The sequence below is a fragment of the Rutilus rutilus genome (assembly GCF_951802725.1).
Source record: "Rutilus rutilus genome assembly, chromosome: 22".
Classification (NCBI taxonomy): Eukaryota; Metazoa; Chordata; class Actinopteri; order Cypriniformes; family Leuciscidae; genus Rutilus; species Rutilus rutilus.
The window spans coordinates 32,205,588-32,229,415 of NC_140227.1; the positions used below are offsets into that span (position 1 = coordinate 32,205,588).

At 36.9% G+C, this 23,828-nt stretch overlaps 3 protein-coding genes across 3 annotated transcripts in view; all 3 read left to right on the plus strand.

The window, feature by feature from the left end:
• Positions 1–3,406, plus strand: part of pfklb (phosphofructokinase, liver b) — a 21,118-nt gene extending 17,712 nt beyond the window's left edge. The window contains exons 19-22 of the mRNA XM_084395118.1: positions 1,285–1,396; positions 1,480–1,579; positions 2,482–2,587; positions 2,760–3,406. Coding sequence (XP_084251244.1) covers positions 1,285–1,396; positions 1,480–1,579; positions 2,482–2,587; positions 2,760–2,907 — 466 coding nt within the window. The 3' untranslated portion in view covers positions 2,908–3,406. The remainder of the gene's footprint in view (positions 1–1,284; positions 1,397–1,479; positions 1,580–2,481; positions 2,588–2,759) is intronic.
• Positions 3,407–4,575: 1,169 nt separating this feature from the next.
• On the plus strand, positions 4,576–6,913 carry rpl37a (ribosomal protein L37a). Its single transcript, XM_084395169.1, has 4 exons — positions 4,576–4,833; positions 5,702–5,830; positions 6,582–6,664; positions 6,749–6,913. Exons 1-4 carry the CDS (start codon positions 4,831–4,833, stop codon positions 6,810–6,812), a joined length of 279 nt encoding a protein of 92 aa, XP_084251295.1. The 5' UTR covers positions 4,576–4,830; the 3' UTR covers positions 6,813–6,913.
• Positions 6,914–9,269: 2,356 nt separating this feature from the next.
• Positions 9,270–21,726, plus strand: eif4a3 (eukaryotic translation initiation factor 4A3). The gene is made up of 12 exons (XM_084395747.1): positions 9,270–9,647; positions 10,632–10,704; positions 10,787–10,853; positions 12,343–12,405; positions 13,029–13,161; positions 13,831–13,911; positions 13,991–14,132; positions 15,161–15,299; positions 16,165–16,280; positions 17,040–17,147; positions 20,211–20,338; positions 21,547–21,726. Exons 1-12 carry the CDS (start codon positions 9,494–9,496, stop codon positions 21,561–21,563), a joined length of 1,221 nt encoding a protein of 406 aa, XP_084251873.1. The 5' UTR covers positions 9,270–9,493; the 3' UTR covers positions 21,564–21,726.
• The last annotated feature ends 2,102 nt before the right edge of the window (positions 21,727–23,828 follow it).

Below are 23,828 nucleotides of genomic sequence, written 5' to 3' on the forward strand. Positions count from 1 at the left end.
AGGTAGAGTAAGTAGAGGTAGAGTTAGAGTAAGAGTAGAGTAAGAGTAGAGTAAGAGTAGAGTAAGAGTAGAGTGAGGTAGAGTAAGTAGAGGTAGAGTAAGAGTAGAGTAAGAGTAGAGTAGAGTAAGAGTAGAGTAGAGTAAGAGTAGAGTGAGGTAGAGTAAGTAGAGGTAGAGTAAGAGTAGAGTAAGAGTAGAGTAGAGTAAGAGTAGAGTAGAGTAAGAGTAGAGTAGAGTAAGAGTAGAGTGAGGTAGAGTAAGTAGAGGTAGAGTAAGAGTAGAGTAAGAGTAGAGTAAGTAGAGGTAGAGTAAGAGTAGAGTGAGGTAGAGGTAGAGTAAGAGTAGAGTAAGAGTAGAGTGAGGTAGAGTAAGTAGAGGTAGAGTAAGAGTAAGAGTAGAGTAGAGTAGAGTAAGAGTAGAGTAAGAGTAGAGTAGAGTAGAGTAGAGTAAGAGTAGAGTAAGAGGTAGAGTAGAGTAGAGTAGAGTAGAGTAGAGTAGAGTAAGAGGTAGAGTAGAGTAGAGTAAGAGTAGAGTAAGAGTAAGAGGTAGAATAGAGTAGAGTAAGAGTAGAGTAGAGTAAGTAGAGGTAGAGTAAGAGTAAGAGTAGAGTAGAGTAAGAGTAGAGTAGAGTAAGAGGTAGAGTAGAGTAAGAGTAGAGTAGAGTAAGAGGTAGAGTAGAGTTAGAGTAGAGTAAGAGTAAGAGTAAGAGGTAGAGGTAGAGGTAGAGTAGAGTAGAGTAAGAGTAGAGTAAGAGTAAGAGGTAGAGTAGAGTAAGAGTAGAGGCTGCTGTACAGGATACAGGAGAAAAAATATAAAAACGAAGAAATCTAGTCATTTTTTTGCTTATGGTTTCACTGAATCATCGAAGGTCAGAAGAAATCAATCAACTTTATTACAGACTCAGAATTTTCTAAATCCTCCCAACATATAAAACTGATTCTGCATTTCACTGATTTTATTCTTTTTGAGGAATATTTATTCACGCAAAAAATCACGTTTAGTCTAGAACTACAATAACATCATGTTCACACACACACACACACACACACACACACACACACACACACACACACACACACACACACACACACCTCTGCACTTTGATTTGTCTCAACATGAGGACAGGAGAGCTGTCAGTCAATAAATGGGAAAACAAAGTAACTTGCGTTACTTATTTGAAAAGTAATCTGATTCCGTAACTCAAGTTACTAACGAGTTCCTCAGACACTGGTGATAATGAGCGTGATGAACGGCTTGTGTGAGGACTGATGCTGCTCTCTGCAGGAATGAGAAGTGTCACAAGCACTACACCACCGACTTCATCCACAACCTGTACTCCGCCGAGGGCAAAGGTGTGTTCGACTGCAGGGTCAACGTCCTGGGTCACCTGCAGCAGGTGAGAGGTCACGTGACCCGATGAACCCGGGACACTCGCGACTGCAGGGGTGAGGCTGTTGCTAATGTGTTTCGTGTGTTCAGGGCGGCGTTCCCACTCCGTTTGACAGGAACTTTGGCACCAAACTGGGAGTGAAGTCTGTGCTGTGGCTGACGGAGAAGATGAGGGACTCCTACAGGCAGGGTGAGGAACTGCACACACAGATCCTCTGCTTTCACTGGAGTGAGGCTGAAAATCAATTAATGCCTTATTAAACCTGAACTCAATATAATTTAAAGCATATAGCAAAATACCTGAACTAAATAGAAATGACAGCTAAATAGAAATATTAAAAAAGTAATAAAATGATAAAAACTCATGCAATTACAAAACTGAAATAAATTTAAATTACAACTAAATAGAAATATTTTTTAAACTAAAGAAATTATAAAAGCACAATAAAGTTACTAAAACTGATTTAAATAAAAAATACAGCTAAATAGAAATATTAAAATAACAATAATAATAAAAGCACATAAAAAACTTTAAAAAAAGATAAAATTACAAAAACTGAAATAAACATTGCAGCTAAATGAAATTTTTTTTTTTTTTTATAAAACGCAGAACAAAATAAAAAAACTGAAATATAGATTACAACTAAATAGAATTTTTTCTAATTATAAAAGCACTACAAAATAACTAAAACTTAAAAAAAACGTACAAAAAATGATAATCACATAAAATTACAAAAACGTAAATTAATATATAAAAAGGGAAATTTTAAATGGAAGTTAAATATAATAATGATAAAAACATAACAAAATTACTAAAACGGCAATGAATATAATTACTGCTAAACAAAAATATTTTTTTGAAAAATAATACAAATGTATAAAAGCGTATAATTACATTAAAATTGAAATAAATATAAATTACAACTAAATCGATTTTTTTTAAATATATAAATAATAAAAAAAATAATGTCGAGTCGAGAGTCGCTTAATTTCAGGGATTCTTTATATCCGTAATAACCCTAACATCAGACAAATGAATGTTAAGCACGTTTAAATGAATGGATTGGATGATAAATGATGTGTGTGTTGCAGGCCGTGTGTTTGCCAACGCTCCGGATACGGCGTGTGTGATCGGCATGAAGAAGAAAGTCATGTCGTTCAGCCCCGTCACCGAACTCAAGACACACACCGACTTCGAGTGAGTGCCACCAGATTCACGAGTTAATAATCAGCGCATCCGCAGATTAATATCAGGATATTCAAGCATACTTCTGTGCGGATTATACATGCATTCTGAGATGCAGATCGTTTATATACTGTCTATGGTCAAGATGCACTAAACGTGTGTGTGTGTGTGTGTGTGCGCGCAGGCACAGGATGCCTAAGGAACAGTGGTGGCTGAACCTGCGTCCGATGCTGAAGATGCTGGCGAAGTATCAGACCAGTTTTGACGAGTACGTGACAGGAGAGATCGAGCATGTGACCCGTCGAACCCTCAGCATCGAGACCGGCTTTTAAACCGCCTCTCCAGCAGGGGGCGCTAGTGTTAACAACCCTGACCTCTGACCCCTGACCCCATCATGTGACAGACTGACATTAGTTGACACTTTCCTCATGAAATAACTCAATATTAAAGAGATTAATGTGTTGTTGTATTAAAGCACATTGGTTGTGCCTTCGTCTTGTATTTGTTAGTTTTAACGACTGGCCTTGTTGTAATATTTCCTTCATGAATGTGAATCTTCATGTGTGTATGGTCGTGTTTGAGTTCCAGAGAGAGATCTGATGTGTGTCCGGCTGAAGTGAGTTATGTGTGAACTGATTATGATTTAGTGATTTAGTTCAGTTCCTCTGATCGTGTTCCTCAGGAGTTCCTCTAGAAATGCTGCCAATTTTTCACCCTAAATCATGTTTACAGATTTATATGTTACAGATTAATATGTTAGATCTGCATGTCTGAACTTTTGAAGATGTTTCAGTGATTAAACCCAAATAAATATGGATATTTTCTGCTGATTTCTGTGTTTTGTACTATATTTCTACCATACCTTTACTGAAGCATAAAATCAGTGACAACGTACCTACAGTTAATTTATTAATAATAATTAATTTATTTGAAGATTAGAAATATAATAATTTTATAAAAATATGTAGTTATAATTATATATATACATATATATTATAATTAGTATACAATAATACATTATTTTATATAATAAAGTAATTTAGTTAATATAAAATTATTTTTAGAGTATATAATAAAATAGTTTTATATATGTACACACATATATAAATCATTTTTAAACGAATTGTATTATAATTCTATTATTTTATATACAGTGCAATGCATAAGTGAATACACCCATGCTAAAGTTGACTAAAAAGAGGAATAAAAAATCATCTTTTAGAAACTGAACTTAATGCCTTAATTTAAAAAATTAGGAAAAATCCAACCTTTAAGGACACCAATTTTCTTTGTGAATGAATAATGTATCGTAAATAAATAAATGTTCTTCCTTAAAATACATGGTGCATAAGTGAGTACACCCCTATGTTAAATTCCCATAGAGGCAGGCAGATTTTTATTTTTAAGTATTTTTTTAAAAAAAATTTTAGGATACTATGCATCTTGATAAAGTTCCCTTGGCCTTTGGAATTAAAATAGCCCCACATCATCACATAGCCTTCACCACACCTAGAGATTGGCATGGTTTTATTTCAGTTAGCCTAAAAGCTAGTTTGATTTGCATTGAGAGATGATCTTATGGAAAGTACTCCATGCCAATCTCTAGGTATGGTGAAGCCTATGTGATGATGTGGGGCTATTTTAATTCCAAAGGCCAAGGGAACTTTATCAGGATGCACAGTATCCTAAACAAAAAATAAATAAAAAATACTTAAAAATAAAAATCTGCCTGCCTCTATGGGAATTTAACATAGGGGTGTCCAGACTTATGCACCCTGTATTTTAAGGAAGAACATTTATTTATTTACGATACATTATTCATTCACAAAGAAAATTGGTGTCCTTAAAGGTTGGATTTTTCCTAATTTTTTAAATTAAGGCATTAAGTTCAATTTCCAAAATATTATTTTTTATTCCTCTTTTTAGTCAACTTTAGCATGGGTGTATTCACTTATGCATTGCACTGTATATATATAAGGAAATTATACTTTTAAAAATGAATGACGCACGCATACATACCCACACACAAGCGAATACATATCTATATTTAAAAGCTATTGCTGGATATTTCCTGAGATGATTATGTATTAACCCTAACATATTATCGCACATTATAATAATAACATTCTGTGCGGTGTTTTTGGCTGCTCCTGGAGTTGGTCCTCCGGTATCCCACAATGCTTCGCTGTCAGCGCTGGTAAATCGCGCATGCGCAGTTGCTCGGCCTCTTTTGGATCCGCACCTCTTCTGCTAAAATGGTGAGTGTTTGTGGCCCGACCGAGTAATCTTCAAACATCTTCTCTATCGCTCTCAAATAACTGCCGTTTCGCATTCCTCAGTGTTTGGATGAGTGAATGAAACATTATCTCTGCTGTATATGTTGAAGTAGACGATGATAACGTCTTTAAATGTTATTCTGAAGCACTCTTGGTGTCCGGGAGTCGCGGCTCTGAATCCGAGTCGGTGATCGTGTGGAAACGGCGACTCTAGTGTTTCAGATTAGAGATATCGCGTCTTTTTTAACATGGAAATGAGATTTAGTTTGGCGTAATGTTTATAGTCATGACAGCAGAGAGTTTGAGGAGTATAAAGTTGACTATTATTGGTTCAAATCAGTTGTTTAGTTAGCAGAAATGAATATAATGCAGTGTAGAACTTGTTCATGTCTTTAACTCATGTGTAGTCTGGTGTATTTTCTGAAGTAAAACATCAAACCTTTCCTCTAAACACAAATTATGCTCCCCTCATATTGCTGTACAGCTCTTATATAAATGTGTTTATTTAATGTTGCAGCATTAGTTCAGTCATTCAACACACACACACACACACACACACACACACCCAAGTCATTTCTGCAAACTCAGATCAACAGCTTGAGTGAAATTCTCTGATCCAAATGTGTCCTATTTATAATTTTCCATATTTATTGAAATATCTCATATTTATTGAAATGTTTTATTTGAAGTATCTCATATTTATTGAAGTCTCTGTGAAGTATCTCATATTTATTGAAATGTTTGGAAGTACCTCATTTATTGAAATGTGTTTTATTTAAAGTATCTCATATTTATTGAAGTCTCTCTGTGAAGTATCTCATGTTTATGAATGTTCCTGATTCCCCGTCAGGCCAAGCGCACCAAGAAGGTGGGGATTGTGGGGAAGTACGGCACCCGTTACGGTGCGTCCCTCAGGAAGATGGTGAAGAAGATCGAGATCAGCCAACATGCCAAATACACCTGTTCTTTCTGTGGAAAGGTGAGCCTCAGCCGTGTGTAAGCCGGAAGACAGCCGCATCACCGGCGCTGGGTCGACAAAACACCGTTTTTTGCACGTGAATATTGGAAAACTATTGAATTGGACGTGGAATGTCTTGTTTCTTTTCCCCAATCTTCACTCACGTCTCGCCCATTTCCGCAGGGGATTATAAACATTTCTTCCTTTATTTCGCTTTTAATTTGTCCTACAGCACTTTTTTTCTTACTTTACCACAGTAAAAATGTGAATATAATAGGCCTGATACGTTTTTGCTTGCACATCAAATTCTGTTTAACACAGTTTGTGCTAGTTATCATGGGAAGGCTCGTCAAGTTTATTTGTGTAGCGCATTTCACTCGCGCTTGGGATTTTAGTTCCGCTTTCTCTGGCAACACTAAATCAAACGTCGCCTAAAAGTCTTGAAGATAAAACTCGCTCTTCAGACCTTTTACAACATCCGGAGAAAACATGATGTTAGAAAAGAGAAGGACTGTCTCTGTCGTGTCCCACATCTCAGAGCGCAGAGCGGTAGGATATATGACGCATCTTAGTCGGGAAATATAAAATAAATGTATAGCTTTCTTATATTATTTAGGTTATCAATGTTTTGCCCCGCCCTCGTCATCAGAGAAGAGATGCTGCAAGAGGAACTTATTCTGATTCAGGATTATTAAAATTATAATGATGATGTGCACCTGTAAATCATTCAGAATATGAATATGAATTGTCAGTTGTTTGTTTGTGTGTTCAGACTAAGATGAAGAGAAAGGCTGTTGGTATCTGGCATTGTGGATCCTGCATGAAAACTGTGGCTGGCGGCGCCTGGACATACAAGTAAGAGCGAGCGCCGTTCCTAATCAGAGCTTCTCGTCTAGTGTTTAAACACTCTTAACACGTCTCGCTCTGTTTCTTCCCCAGCACAACGTCAGCCGTCACAGTGAAATCCGCCATCAAGAGGCTGAAGGAGCTCAAGGACCAGTAGACCGGACTCTGGTCGTGTACAGATCTTCATTCCCTATCGGACTGTGTTTTTCTCTGTGGCTCGTTGGAACATCCCATAATAAACCTGAGTCTAGAGCGGGACTTGCTTCTGTCTTATTTCATTGCACAACAAAACGTTCGAAGTTGCTTGATCGTGGTGTAGATTCGCTTTTCTAAAATAATCAGATTTAATCTGGGAAAATTAGTTGGGAAAGACACTGATTGAGGGGAAGGGAATGTGAAAACTCTTGTGCTGAAGAGTGTGACTCCGGTTCTGGAAGTAATAACATTAGTTTTCTCAATAGGGAAATTGATTTAACGATAACTCCTAAACTTTTAAAGATAGACTGACTGTGAGCTACGAGTTTGTTAATCGATGGGATTTGCTTCTGCTGAATCCGTCAGCTCACATTAACTTCATGTTTTTAAATAATCCTGTTTAAAAGTGAAATTCCTGATGAAAAACTACATTACCCATGATGCTGTGTGGAAGATTACACCAATCTGAGTAGGAAAAAAGCATAATATATAAGTGCGGTCAAATCAATTGGTTGCATCTAAAAAGTTTTTATGTGTATATATATATATATCATGCATATATTTTTATATATGCTTACATGGGTGTGTACACACACACGTGTGTGTATATATATATATATATATATATAAACAAAAATGTTAGATGAGAATCTATTTGACAGCACTTGTGTGTTTATATATATATATATATATATATGAGATTATAATGGTATTGTTTTCAAAAACTTGCACTTTGAAACCCTTTTTTAAAAGTGGGATAGTCGTTCTTTCCTTCACTTGTGCTGCTGAGATCACAGTCTCCTGTGCGTTTATGAAATATTGTCAAATACTTTTTTGCTTCATATCATAGTTTGTAGTGTTGTGATCCTCATAGCTGATTGGTTCGTTTTGTCACTTAATACAAAGCCTTTTTTTAAATCCCTATGGTAAAAAATGAATGGGAAAATACTTCTGGAACAATCGCCATTGAGAAGGTGGTCAGGAAATAATGCACTCTTGATGAGTTTGAGCCGCAAAAAATGTATGTTTAAAATCACTTGCAATCATTATGAATGACTAGAAAAATCATGCAAAACTATATTAAAAGTGATGGAAACCCAAAAGGAAATCATCTGTGGATATAGAAAGAGTTGTCAGGGTTTTATAGGACATGTAACCATCAACATTCATAAACATTAGTCTGACTGCACTGACACTATCAAAGAACAAAATATGAGCTGAATCGAGCTGAATAACGACACTGATGTCTTTCGTAGAGCTCCTTTAATTAATGAGTTTTGCAACATTAACTGTTATTTTCCTGTGAATTTCTATGAAAGTGCTTTGAAATAAATGTGCTTTGACCCAGTGTCTAGGATAGAACCTTAAAGCTAAAGCTAAAAAAAAACAACACTTTTAATGTAGTTTATGTGTCTATGTGGTGTTTTTAATCTGCTTTAAGACAAAGCATGTGTAAGTTCATAAGTCGACACCATTGCTGAGTATTTCCTCCTTAAAACTGCAGTGAACCAAAGACAGTCTCAAAAACACGCTTTGAAATCGCTGGTGTTTCTGACGTCACAAACTACCTTGTAACCAATCAGATCAACGTGTGATCGTCAACCAGTGGATCTCTGAGCTGAGCGAGTGAGTGGAGGCGGGGCTCATTTGCATATTCATAGAGCCGCGAATACTAAATGAGGCGAGGGTGTCAAGTTACATTCAAGATATTTGAAGACATTTTGGTGATAAAAGATGAGTTTTAAGGGATACAGTTATTGACTACAGGGGCACTTTAAGTGTTTGTTATAACATTAAGTTCTTTAAATGTGGTTTCAAAGTAAAATTCTTCATGGTTGAAGAAATGTGTCTATTTGATTAGTCCGTACTAGTGTCAATTAAGCTCCTTTATCTCATTTCATGTGGCAGAAGATAATGTTAAAATTGGCTAATGTATAATTTTGAAAGATTTTGTGTTGTTGCCATTTTTACTCAACAAAAACACATGATAAAACAAAAAACAGCACAGGATTGTAAATCAAGGCCGCTAAACTATAGAAAGGTATTATTATTTGCACGTTTACTGTGTTTAAAGGGATAGTTCACCCAAAAAATGTTCCATTGTTTACTCATCCCCTCTTTCTTTTACTGAACACAAAGGAAGATATTTTGAAGATTGTGGGGCACCGTTGACTTCCATAGCATGCAAAAATAAAAAATAGTATGGAAGTCAACGAGGTCCATCAACTGTTTGCTTACAGACATTCTTTAAATATATTTCTTATTGTTCAGCAGAAGAAAGAAATTCATAAAGGTTTGTAACAACTTGTGGGTGAGTAAATTATGACAGAATTAAAAATTTTGGGGTGAACTGTCCCTTTAAGCGAATGTGAAATACCTAGCTGTGTCTGAAATCGTTCACTCTTTCACGAATCCCTATATAGTTTATGGCATTTGAGTGCACTAGATGAGCGGTTTCGGACACAGCTCACGATTTTAATCTAAATAGTGGGCGGGGACAGTCAGCATAACGTCATCATCGCGCGTCTCATGCCGCTCGTCATCAAACCGCGACACACGCGGCTCTTCCGTTCGGCCTGTGTACGCGCAAAGACGCGCTTTCATATTTTAACCCGTAATTTATATTAAAAATCACTCATAATTATGGCCGTCGCCGCTGTTCCCGTGAGGAAGAGGCTCCTGAAGGAGGAAGATATGACTAAAATCGAGTTTGAAACGAGTGAAGAGGTGGATGTGACTCCGACTTTCGACACGATGGGCCTGAGGGAAGATTTACTGCGCGGGATCTACGCGTACGGTAAACACGCTTAATTAATCATCAATTACTGCTGAAATCCTCGACATATCAGGTTATAGAGCTCCATATGAGAGTTATTCGGAAGTGAGAGAAGATGTACGCGAACGGTGCTGATCAACACACAGATATTACATTCATCAGTAACTGGCCCTTTAAATGATCATAATAATGCCGGGTCCTTTACTTTATCATGTTTATTAATAACTGAGGCGAGTGTGGTGTTTTAATAGAGCGCGTCAGATTAACGTTACTGTTAAACTCAACTAGTTCAGTCAGTACACATTGTTGTGTGTGTGTGTGTGTGTGTGTGTGTGTGTGTGTGTGTGTGTTCAAGTCTATATGTGTTTGTGTGTAAGGCAATGAGAGATTAGAATGAAATTTATATTCTTGCACAAACAAAGTTACTTTTGATAATCGGATGTTTCATCACGATATGATATCGATTCTCACAGCCACCGATACGATATTTGCCGATACCTAAACAAAATGCAGTGATATGATTATGATTCATCATATTTTCAACAGGTAACCAAATAACAAGCCAAAGCACTAATAAATACAGTAAAACAAGGACTCAAATGAAATAATCAGTGTTTTTCAGGAATGTCTAAGATTTCAGGCACAGACATGAAAGTAATCAAGTGTGTAATAACACTAAGTCTTCACTTCACATCTATAAATTAAATATAGATTTATAATATTAAAGTTATAATAGTTATTTTAGTAACGAGCAGTGAAAGATTGTCAGAATAAAGGTCTCGTTAAAAAAAAATGTAGGTATTGATTTTTGCCTCATATCAGTCATTTGATCGATTTATCGATCCATATCTATGTATTGTTACACCCTTATTCGATCCGTACCGTCTTACTGTATATTGTGGGATGTTTATCACTGGGATAACGTGCTGGACTCTTACGGTTACTGTCATGCTAGGATGTAAATGCCTTAGATTATCATTTTCATGGTTGTTTTGCTGCTTTTAGGTTTTGAGAAGCCCTCAGCCATCCAGCAGCGAGCCATCAAACAGATCATCAAGGGGAGAGACGTCATCGCCCAGTACGTGTGGAGGACTAGATCAAGTAAACGTGTGTTAGTTATCGTGATGTACGCTGACTAACGTGATTCGTCTGTTCTCCAGGTCTCAGTCCGGAACCGGTAAAACGGCCACGTTCTGTATCTCCGTGCTGCAGTGTCTGGATATCCAGGTGCGTTTCGCTTTTAGTTCTGATGCGCTTTTCCTTTACCTTCCAGTGTTTTAGTGTCATTGCTATACTACTATAGCTTTTTGTCAGCATTTTAAATTATATTTATATTTAAAGTGCCCCTGTAGTCAATAATTGTATCCCTTAAACTCATCTTTGATCACTGAGATGTCTTAAAGTATCTTGAATGTAACTCGACACCCTCGCCTCATTTAGTATGTGTGGTTCTATGAATATGCAAATGAGCCCCGCCTCCACTCACTCAGCTCAGAGATCCACTGGTTGACGATCACACGTTGATCTGATTGGTTACAAGGTAGTTTGTGACGTCAGAAACACCAGCGATTTCCAAGCGTGTGTTTGAGGCTGTCTTTGGTTCACTGCAGTTTTAAGGCGAGAAACATCGTTTTTTTTTACTGGTCAATTTTGAGATTTTGGGATATTTGTCTTCAATAACGTCTTCTTTCAGACTGTGCTGAAAAGTCTGAAATACACATTTAGGTCTTTATTTTACTGCACTTTGTCTGTTTGCGTCTGTAGATTTCGCTTAAATTCAACAAAAGTTGTCATTGTAAATCCTCCCGCTGCTCCGCGATCTCTGCCGGCACCCTGTCATCACACACACCGTTAGGAAGCTCTCTCTCTCCTGTGCAATCCTGTCGGATCCAAATATGGTCATTTCCTTTTTATCAGCAACCAATCGTGAAAGTAAAAGGGCTGAATGCGCAATCTCATTGGCTGATGATAAATCTTTAAAGCCCGTTTTCTCAAAATGACTTTTCTCTCATTCTCCAAGTCCGAAATCTCCACTTCAGCAGCACCTCTATATACACCACACTTTCCAGTCTTATACCTAGTTATATTATGAAGACATTTACAGAGGGATTTGTAAATATATTATTCCTAGCCTGATTTATATAACATTTTATTCCAAAAAACATGGCGAAAATCATATTTTTAAGGCTATTGACAGTATATCCTGATTTACAGGACAACAAAAGTAGATCTCCATAAATCCCTCTGTAATTTTTTTTCCCATCTAATATGTGAACACGATGAAAAAATAATTTAACCTGGCTTTATCCAATACTCAGATTTCGTTTTTTTAAAATATATACAAATTAGCGCATATTTAATTAGATATTGCCTAATAATTTGCATATTTAAACATTAAATTACAGAAAACTTGTAATACATTTTTTTCCTCATCTTAATGTAGATTACACATGTTAATGTATCAACTAGGAAAGTTTCATGGTGACATCTGCTAGTTAAAATGTTTACCCTATTCACCTGTAGTGTCTCGCCTTGAGGAGGAAATAACTCCGCAATGGTGTCGACTTATGAACTTACACATGCTTTGTCTTAAAGCAGATTAAAATTTGGATTTACACCACAGGGGGACTTTAAAGTATGTTTTAGTTCAAGTAATGAATTGTTTTTTTGAGTTCTCTTCATCACAAGCAGTTTTTTGCCCCTTTTCTTTCACCAGGTTCGAGAGACTCAAGCGCTGATTTTGGCTCCGACCCGAGAGTTAGCAGGACAGATCCAGAAGGTGAAGTCCAGATTTAGAAAACACATTTATTTATTTTTGTTTTTTAATCTCGTGTGTCTGACACAGTTCTGTGAACTGTTGATTGAAAAGTTGAACCTTCTGTTCAAGGTGCTTGAATTTGACTTTCTGAAATTTAAGTCCTTGAAAACACCCATATTTCTGAAAAAGTGCTTGAATTATTGAAAGACAAGATATGTGAAATTAGTGTTTCATTTTATCGATAAAACAATCTTTTCACGCAATATTAACGCTGCAGCCCGTCTGATATAGAGGCATTTCTCATGGCTGAGAGTGTGATATTGCTCATCTATATCCAAGTATGTGATGCAGCTTTTATTCTTCAGCTCAAACATTTTCATCAGTTTGTAAAAGGAAAGCGATATCTTCGTCATAATATCGTTTCACCGGTTAAAGTCACCGCATGTGCTGCACTTTATCTGTTCTACCATTTTGTTTTATCAGCTTATTTTCCTTTTATGTATTTACATTTCTTAGAATTTGAAAGATAATAAAGAGATAGTTTGATACGTGACATCTCTGATTGTAGTCCTTGAAAGTTCTGTAATGGAGTTGTGCCGTATCTGCGCGACCCCTGCTGACCTGCTGATGTCACTGTTCTGCAGGTGCTCCTGGCGTTGGGCGACTACATGAACGTTCAGTGTCATTCCTGCATCGGAGGCACAAACGTGGGCGAGGACATCAGAAAGCTGGACTACGGTCAGCATGTGGTGGCGGGAACGCCCGGCCGAGTGTTCGGTGGGTTTAACCTTCATTAAAGGGATAGTTCTCCGGAAAATTTAAATTAGCCCATGATTTACTCCACCCATCCTAGGTGTTTATGACGTTCTGCTTTCAGACGAACACTATCAGAGTTATATTACAAAATGTCCTGTCTCGTCCAAGCTTTATAATGGCAGTCAATGGATATATATTTTTTAAAGTCCAAAGCAGTCAAATAATATTTATATATAATGATCTGATCCGTGGCTCAAAAACCGTAAAGATCTGAACCGTGAATTTTGTGCTCCGTTCCACCACAACAATTCAGTGTTTAGTTTAATAACTTTGTCATCATTCAGTTCAAATTTTGTTCCCATCTGATGTGTCAGTGCAGTTAAATAGATAATCTTACTGAATATGATTTATTTTAAGCACCAATGACCATTTTCCATCCTCTTTGACCCTTATAATCAAACAGTTTTTCCTACTGTACCTTTAAGACTTCTGCATCTCCATGAGCTCTTATGATTGGCTGAAATGAGCTGGTGTTTAAATACTCAGTAGATGTTGATATGTAAATGTGTGCAGTCATATGTTAATGCGACTCTATCAATAATGTCTTTCTCACTGTACATAACAATCTTATTCAAAAGAGGAGATCCTGTTAATGTTCATGATTCACGGCGTAAGTCTTTCCTGTTTCAGACATGATCCGCAGGAGGAGTTTGAGGACTCGTGCCATTAAGATGCTGGTGTTGGATGAAGCCGATGAAATGCTCAACAAGGGTAAAGCGTCACGCACTGCTCCCGAACGCATGTGAACCTGTGTCGGCTCGCGCGTGACTCCTGGGTTTTGCTTTCGCAGGGTTTAAGGAACAGATTTACGACGTGTACCGATACCTGCCGCCCGCCACTCAGGTGTGTCTGATCAGCGCCACGCTGCCACACGAGATCCTCGAGATGACCAACAAGTTCATGACCGACCCCATACGCATTCTGGTCAAACGGTGAGACGCTTGGGCTCATTCATGATACATCTAAATGAATGAATCTAACTGTAATCGCTCTTAATGTCTGAATATGGTTGCATTCGATGAGTAAATATCAAACTAATGTGGAAAGAAAGATGCACAAACACACTTTTAACTCTTTAAAACTATTGTATTATATTTGATACACACCTCTATATGATCAACATGATATTCTCACTCGATCTCCTCCAGTTCTTCTGTGTCTGATCGAGAGTTTAGACTCTTTTATCCAGTAAAAGTCTACAGTATAACTGTACAAACGTCCTCCTTCAGCTCGAGCTTCGAGTCTTTCTGCTGTCAATCTGCTCTGATTTTATCAAGGAAACCGCAAGAATAACTCTGATATTGTTAGTAATATTTCAGCTGGACTGAAGCAGCTTTACTTGATTATCATCATTTATTATAAAAATCACGAGTATCAAATATGATCAGGCTTTTGAGGAAGGGTTATTTATCATTATTGTATTGCATTATGTTTTAAAACTACAGATCATAAAACTAAGCATTTTAATATCATCTCACTAAGACATATTATTGGCAGATATTGATATGCATTTGATGTAAGTATCTGCTATAAAGGGCTCATTGATTTACATTACAAGCATCAGAATTATCACTTTTTATGCATATAAATATCAGCATCTGCAGAAAACAGCATATTTTTGCTCAGTTTGAGTCTGAATATAATTTATTTTTTAAATTCCTCCATATTCTCACTATATCAGAGCCGTAAAAGCCTGCCGTATTAAATATGATACCCTACAAAAAACTGTTTTCTTATGTCTAAAGGTTCAAAAAACTGTTTTGACATGTCAAATGACAGGCTTTACAGGTCAAGTCACCTTTATTTCTGTAATCATCAGTGATGCGAATAAAATTCAATACTATATTGATGCATTATATGAACATATAAATGGGATGAAGTTAAATATTGTGCATGCGTGTCATGTGTAGCTCTGTGAGAACACACTTCATGTTGAGCTGGTGTTTGCATGTCTCTGCAGTGATGAGTTGACACTGGAGGGTATTAAGCAGTTCTTCGTGGCCGTGGAGCGAGAGGAGTGGAAGTTTGACACACTGTGTGACCTCTACGACACGCTGACCATCACACAGGCCGTCATCTTCTGCAACACCAAACGCAAGGTCAGCTGCTAAACACTATGCTCACGGGTCTACTGGGACCAGTTAGATGAGCGTTTATGATCAGCATCACTATAGTCATCCGCATCCAGTCTTCAGCGTTGAGTTGTCTGAGCAGTGTTTGTTACGCAGGACTGTTTTCCTGTTTAGTGAGGACTGTGCTGTTGTTACATAATGTTTTCATGCACAAAACTACCGGTCAAGTTTGGAATTATTCAAAAATGCAGTGTAAATTATTTTAGAGCTGTTTTTTATGTGAAAATATAGGCTTATTGTAAAATGTCATTTGTGGAAACCGTGAAACATTTTAAGTTCATCAGCAATTATTTGAAACAGAATCTTTTATAACATTATTAATGTCTTTACTGTCACTTTTTGATCAATTTAATGCGTCCTTGATGAATAAAAGTGTTGATTTACTTTTTATTTTTTAAATCTTACTTTAAACTTTTAAATTGTAATATGACGGTTTCCACAAAAATATTAACTTTTTTCAACATTGATAATCATAAATGTTTCTTGATCATCAAATCCTCATATTAGAGTGATTTGTGAAGGATCATGTGACACTGAAGACTGGAGGAATGATGCTGAACATCAGCTTTGATCACAGGAATAAATTACACTTTACTGTATATTCACATAGAGAACAGATGATTTACACTGGAATAATATTTCACTGTTTTACGGTATTTCTGATCAAATAAATGCAGCCTTGTTGAGCAGAAGAGACTCTTTCAGAAACAAAGTCCAAACTTTTGACCTGTAGTGTTTATTCGTAGTCTAACTAGACAACGCTGATTGATCGGTTTGTAAATGTAGTAACGGCGTCTCTGGTTTCGGTTTAACGTCTGCCGTGTGTTGTCAGGTGGACTGGCTGACGGAGAAGATGAGGGAGGCGAACTTCACCGTGTCGTCGATGCATGGAGACATGCCACAGAAAGAGAGAGAGTCCATTATGAAGGAGTTCAGATCTGGAGCCAGGTAAACTCACTCTGCTATAGGTCTTATAGAACAGTTCATCCGTGCATGTTACGTTTTAAAACAATCTCGTAATGTTTAATCAGAATGTCATAACGGGATCTTCCAGTGAAGCGTCAGTCTTCTCTCTAGTGACGTATGCTGGATCCATCAATCATTTTGTGCACTTAAGCCCCGCCCCTCTAGCTCATGCTCATCTGCATACACAGAGCCACGCCCACATCTCAACATCCAATCAAGAACTGATGCACAGAACCAAGCCCCACCCCTCAATCTTAGCTCATCTGCATACACTGAGCCACGCCCACATCTTAACATCAAATCAACAACTGATGCACAGAACCAAGCCCCGCCCCTCATTCTCACGCTCATCTGCATACACAGAGCCACGCCCACATCTTAACACGCAATCAACAACTGATGCACAGAATCAAGCCCTGCCCCTCGTTATCGCGCTCATCTGCATACACTGAGAGCCACGCCCACATCTCAACATCCAATCAATAACCGATGCACAGAACCATGCCCCGCTCCTCAATCTTACACTCATCTGCATACACTGAGAGCCACGCCCACATCTCAACATTCAATCAACAACCGATGCACATAACCAATCCCGACTTAAATTTTTCCATGATCCGTTACACTCGGATGTATGTCACAATATGGAAGGAAAGATCTGTCGTTACGTCCTCTAATACAGTGTTCAGTGGAAGCACATGTGTTTGAGATTGTGTTTGTGTGTGTTTTTCTTGTGTGCAGTCGAGTGTTGATCTCCACAGACGTTTGGGCCAGAGGTCTGGATGTGCCTCAGGTTTCTCTCATCATTAACTACGATCTTCCCAACAACAGAGAGTTGTACATCCACAGGTATACACACACACACACCCCTCAGTCTCACAGTGGTGAGCAAGAGTTAACTCGCTCGCTGTAGACTCAGTGTACGATGATGTTCACATTGTGTACATGAATAAAACAGCTTAGGTTCTGAAACGTCTAGTTTTAATGACATTTTTACCACATTTGAGTGTTTCTAACATCTAGGGTTACTGTAGTTAACTAAAACCAAAGCATTAAAAAAAGGTTTTTGGCCTGTTCACATCAAGGACAATAAAGATGTAGTTTTAAAAATCATTCTAAATATAAGAGTCCACATCACAACTATAATAATGACACAGTGAAACAATATTGTTTAAATAACTTTCAGAATAATTTTTTTCAGCTGACAGCCAATCAGAATCCATCCTGCTTTTAAAGGGGTGGTGTAATGCCCTTTTCACAAGATGTAAAATAATGATTTAATGTCCCCAGAGTGTGTGTGTGTGTGTGTGTGTGTGTGTGAAGTTTCAGCTCTAAATACCCCTACAGATATTATTATATCATGTTGAAACTGTCACTTTTTGAGGGTGAGCAAAAACACAGCGTTTTTGTGTGTCCCTTTAAATGCAAATGAGCTGCTGCTCCCGGCACAGGGGGCGGAGCTTCAAGAGCTTGCACTCACACAGTGACGCACTGAAAATTTCTACAACTTTCAGCCGTTTATGTTCAAACTGTTGGACAAAGATGGAGAGACTCTAGAAGTGAAACATGTAGAAGCAACAGGACATTTCTGAATGGTTAGTTGATGAGTTTATGCAGCTGATGTGGAGTTAACGATCTTCTAGTCATTGATTAGCATATTCTGTCATGATGATCTATAAATCGTGTCCTGGGGGCGGGTTTATGTAAATTTTAGGGTTTGTGATGTCACTAACCCGTGGAGAAGCTCGTGTAGTCTCTACCAGCCGTTTGTTGTAGTTCTTAAAAAGTGATTTCTGTAAAAGAAAATCTCTCCCTTTGCTCTGAACCTTGAGTTGTAACTTTGCAGATGTTGTTTGCAACACTAACGTGTGAAAAGTGAACACTAAAAGTGAAATCATAATCAACCAGCCCTTTAAAGCGACAGATGATAAAACTGCAGCGCTAATAATAAACAGAATAATATTGTGTGAACTCTATAGTTATCGTTCCTGGTGTGAACGGGCCTTAACTTAAAGGAGAACTCCGGTCAATTTTAACATTGAGCTCATTTTTTTGTACATTTGGAGTGCTGTTAATACAGAGAACAACGACAAAAATCGGTGTTGCCTACACCGAGTTATTCTATTTTTAAAATTTGCACCCTATTGACTTCAATGGGGCAAGTAGTAAGCCTGCTTTTTAGCCTCTTAACATCCTTTAAGTGTCATTACAAGTGCACAGAAAATGTGAGTGATTCCTTCCGAGTGAACACGGGTGGATCTGACTGCAGTAGATGTTAGAGATATTAATAAAAATGAAGTTAATTCAGCCAGCGCTCATACCTTTGTTTACATCCTGTTTTCGGTGGAAGGCCATAGTAATCGATTGTCGAGTTCATCATAGGTAACTAAGCAACAGTGGAGACTCAGACTGTCAGCCCAGCCGATGACGGTGCTGTGTGGTGTTCTGAGAATATCAGATCTGATGGATAGTTCATCCGAATCAGATGTTGAACACACAGAGGATTTTTTTGAACTCGACAATCGACTACTATGGCCTTCCACCGAAAACAGGATGTAAACAAAGGTATGAGCGCTGGCTGAATTAACTTCATTTTTATTAATATCTCTAACATCTACTGCAGTCAGATCCACCCGTGTTCACTCGGAAGGAATCACTCACATTTTCTGTGCACTTGTAATGACACTTAAAGGATGTTAAGAGGCTAAAAAGCAGGCTTACTACTTGCCCCATTGAAGTCAATAGGGTGCAAATTTTAAAAATAGAATAACTCGGTGTAGGCAACACCGATTTGTGTCGTTGTTCTCTGTATTGACAGCACTCCAAATGTACAAAAAAATGAGCTCAATGTTAAAATTGACCGGAGTTCTCCTTTAAGATTAAAAACTAAAATATTTAAAAAAATTAAATGTATTTTATTTCAGTTGACAGGGAAACATTTTGCATTTTGATTTAATTTGGTTTAAAGGTGCTGTATGTAACTTTTTTTATAAAATGAATCCTTTTTTTATTGCCCGTCTGTGAAGGGGTTGTAATCACACATTACAATGATCCACTTTTCGCGTTTTGCTATTACCTCTGAAGGCCAGTATTCCTATTTTTATGTGAAGTCTCCGGGTCGGATTTTCTGCGAAATCCACCGGATGTGACGTGCATGCGCGCTCCCGAGCATCTCCGTTTTATATAGTCTATTGCGACGGCACTGCAGCTAACGACATGGAGTCTGATAACACCAAAAAACGACCTGCCTCCAGCACAACACAGACTCCAACACAAACAAAAAAAAAAAAAAAAAAAAAAAAAAAATTATCTGCTGAAGCTCGTCAGGCCAAACGTCAATCGGATCGACTCAGGACGAAAACACGGATCAACATTGGCAGAGCGTTTGAATTATGGAGAGACCTCCGCTTTGTTTTAGGTATAAAAACAGACCCTGAGTTGGCTTTCATCCTTTTGGACAGGTAAGCTAACAATACTTAAAAAGCATGTAAAATATATTGTGATTTTGTGCTTTAGTTGGCTCAAGTTAGACATCATTAGTTCGCCAGCTAACGCCGACCATTTGCTAACGTTATCTGATGTGAAAGACTACAGTTGTAACTTTATTGCTTTTCACGAGCACGAGCGCTGTTGTTGCAATCTGAAACATCACCGCTAGAGGCCGCTGGATCCTACATACAGCACCTTTAACATGTTCTAAAATATTTTTTTTTTTTTTTTTTTTTTTTTTTTTTTTTACTATACAGGCATTAAAAAACAAATGAATAAAAATGACAAAACAAAATGACAAACTAGAAAAATATGAAAACTAATTCAAACTTTTAATAATATAACAGTTTCTCAGTGATGCTGTAATAACACAGATGTGATGACATCAGATGTAGGCGTGTCTGAATTCTCGTGTCTCGTCAGGATTGGTCGATCGGGTCGTTACGGCAGGAAGGGTGTGGCCATCAACTTCGTGAAGAACGACGACATCCGTATCCTGCGAGATATTGAGCAGTACTACTCCACACAGATCGATGAGATGCCCATGAACGGTGAGTCTTACATCATCATCTCTTCAGCTCGTTCACTTTAACCAACCAATCATCATCATCATCTTCATAGTTCAATAAAAGGAATTCTTATTATTGATGACACATTTAATATTCACTTTATTGTTTTTATTTAACCACAACACTAACTCAGATTCAGGATGTACATTTTAATTAACCCTCTGGTGCCCTTTTTAACCTTTTTTTTTTTTCAATGAAATGAATGTACTATATTTTAGTTATATCTTTTTATTTCATATTTTGTCTTTTTAGGCGATTTTATGGTACTAAATTATATTTGTGTTGTATTTATAATCTTTTTGAGCATAGACCTGAAAATTAAATGATCAAACTTAAGTCTGTGCTCTAAAGCATTCAAGATTTACGACTAAGACGACACTTTAGTGAAAAAAAGTTTTAAAAAAGTCAACTTAAAAAAAAGTTACTGAATTTTACGTTCATGAAAAATGCACAAAAAGACTTTTACATTTTTATATGAAATTATATAAAATGTATATTATAAATATTTTCAAAAACATGTTTTACTCTAAAACTAAAGCCATTTGATTTGTGTGCCACAAAGTTGTTCCAAATTTGAACCTAATACCTCAAGAGATGATCTTTCAGTGAGATGATGTGTCGCTGCAGTACCAAACGCTTCCACTAGAGGAAACTCGTCTCCATTCATTTCCAATGTGCTCATTTTGACCGCGAGGAGCACAAATGACTATTTTTAAATAAGTAAAAATAAATTTTCAATCAAAAATGACCGAAGAGCACCAGAGGGTTTTAAAAAAAAAAAAATCGAGCAAAAGTGCTAATTTAGTTAATCCTCTTGTCTATATATATATATATATATATATATATATATATATATATATATATATATATATATATATATATATATATATATATATATATATATATATATATAATTTTTTTTTTTTTTTTTTTTGGGTTGACAATTCATGTTTCTTGGTTGGGCACAAAAAAACTAAATCTATGAAATACTATTAAAAAACTCTCATTGCTAAACCTTATATAAATGGGTTTTTTTTTCCCCTCTGGCTTTTTCTTTTTCTCTTTATTGTTCTATAATTTTTGGTACAATTTTATATAAGTTGTTTGTGACATGAATAAATGCATCATTTAAAAAACCCAAATGAGTGCAAGATGTTGAGATATTGATGTTTTATTCATTTGTTTTTCAGTGGCTGACCTGATCTGAGGGCTGAAATATTCCAGAACCGTTTTGCTTTCATTTGGATCTTTTATTTTCCACCTTGTGATTCTCTTTTTATTTACAGTTTTTATGTAGTTTGAGCTCAGATGGGCTGTATTGTGTTTCCTGCGCTTCATTGGGTTTTGTAAATAAAGAATCTTTGTCTCCATCTTTGACCTGATGTGTTTTATTCTGATTAAACTGTTAAAGGTTCTGACTGATTTCACTGCTGCGTGTGATATGATGGATTAGTTGAAGAGAGAATTATAATCCGCAAACACTTCAGAAGAAATATTCAACAGCCAACCCTTGATAGATTTGAGTATTAATGGGTCAAGTGTTGATGAAAAAGAGGCGTCTTCAGCCGTTTCTTGAAAGTGGTTTAAGACTCAAAGCAGCTCATGTTGTGCGATCATGTTTTAGCATGATTTAACATGTTTATAGCATGAATTAGCACATTCCTAGCATGATTTCACACATTAACATGTTTTAGCATGGTGCTAGCTAGCATATTTCTAACGTTTTTAACATGTTGTTAACATGATTTAGCATGTATCTTGCATAATTTAAAACATTGTTAGCATATTTTAATGTTGATAGCATGATTTAATACATTATGCATGAATTAGCACATTGTTAGCATGTTATGTTGTTAGCATAACAAAAGCCATTAGCATGTTTCTAACATGAATGAACATTTCTACTATGATTTGTCGAAGCACTATTGGGTAAGCTGATCACAGAGGACAAAACAAAAATGGACATTCCGACACAGAACGCACATTTAAGAGTAGAATAACTCGTTTTTCAGAGAAATTAGCATTTGAACTTTGGTCTCCTGATTCTGCAAACATATTATGGTATTTTTATGCCTCAGTACAGTCAAAAATTGCATACAGTACCTTAAAGTTATAAAATTGCTGTAGTTTAACTCGCCAACACCAACCATCCAACAGTTTGTAAGAAAATGACGAAACACTTTTGATTCTTTATATTGGTAATCAGCCATTTAACACAAACCTCCGTCTATTTCTGCACTGCGTCTTTAAGAGAGATTAATTTACTTCACTGTCTTGTTACTTACAGTAACTGTTGACCCTGCTCTGTTAATACTCATTAATTCAGGAAATCATTCTCAAGGTGAATGTTTTAAACACCACAGATTGAAACAGTCCACTGTCTTTAATTTACGCTAATGGAACATTTAATGACTTTTTTCTCGTAGTTGTGAATATCCGACACGCTCAATCCTCTTAGGAGGTTATTTACAGCTGATGGCAGATTACATGCATTGATCTGGACTCACCTCATGTGGAAACTCTTACCGGCAAACTCCAAAATCCACTGTTCTGACACTGAAATAGGTGTTTTTGTTCTGAATGTATATGTACATAACTGTCTGTCTTATAAAAATTATTCTGATGTGGAAGCCCGTTTCTGATTAAATTAGTTGCATATGCTGTTTGAAGTTGACTAAGTTTTGTTGTCAGTTCTGACTCACTTTTTCACTTCTCTTAAACCAATTGGTTCTATTAAAAGTGGCTTTAAACAAAACACTGTTAAAGTGGTTCAAAGCCCAGGAGCACTCGCTGCCAATTACAGACCAAATCAAACAAAAGGAGGAAGACTCACTCATAGATATTGAAAATTATGGTTCCTATATTTGTGTAACTGTAAATAACCAGCAGCATCACTACTGTGCTCCAGACATCAGTGATTTACTATATGTCAGATCTAGTACTGTTACTGTACTTCATCTAGTGTTATTACAATACTTCATCTGCTGTTACTGTACTTCATCTGCTGTTACTGTACTTCATCTGCTGTTACGTGCACTTCATCTGCAGTTACATGCACTTCATCTGCTGTTACTGTAATTCATCTGCTGTTACTGCACTTCATCTGCTGTTACTGTAATTCATCTGCTGTTACTGTAATTCATCTGCTGTTACTGTACTTCATCTGATGTTACTGTAATTCATCTGCTGTTACTGTACTTCATCTGCTGTTACTGCACTTCATCTGCTGTTACTGCACTTCATCTGCTGTTACTGCACTTCATCTGCTGTTACTGTACTTCATCTGCTGTTACTGTAATTCATCTGCTGTTACTGCACTTCATCTGCTGTTACTGCACTTCATCTGCTGTTACTGTAATTCATCTGCTGTTACTGTACTTCATCTGCTGTTACTGTAATTCATCTGCTGTTACTGTACTTCATCTGCTGTTACTGCACTTCATCTGCTGTTACTGTACTTCATCTGCTGTTA

Coding starts and splice junctions, on each gene's coding strand:
- rpl37a (XM_084395169.1), top strand. Junction 5,831..6,581: donor CCTGTTCTTTCTGTGGAAAG/GTGAGCCTCAGC, acceptor TTGTGTGTTCAG/ACTAAGATGAAGAGAAAGGC. Junction 6,665..6,748: donor GGCGGCGCCTGGACATACAA/GTAAGAGCGAGC, acceptor TTTCTTCCCCAG/CACAACGTCAGCCGTCACAG.
- eif4a3 (XM_084395747.1), top strand. CDS start 9,494: ATGGCCGTCGCCGCTGTTCCCGTGAGGAAGAGGCTCCTGAAGGAGGAA. Junction 16,281..17,039: donor GAGTTCAGATCTGGAGCCAG/GTAAACTCACTC, acceptor TCTTGTGTGCAG/TCGAGTGTTGATCTCCACAG. Junction 17,148..20,210: donor AGAGAGTTGTACATCCACAG/GTATACACACAC, acceptor GTGTCTCGTCAG/GATTGGTCGATCGGGTCGTT.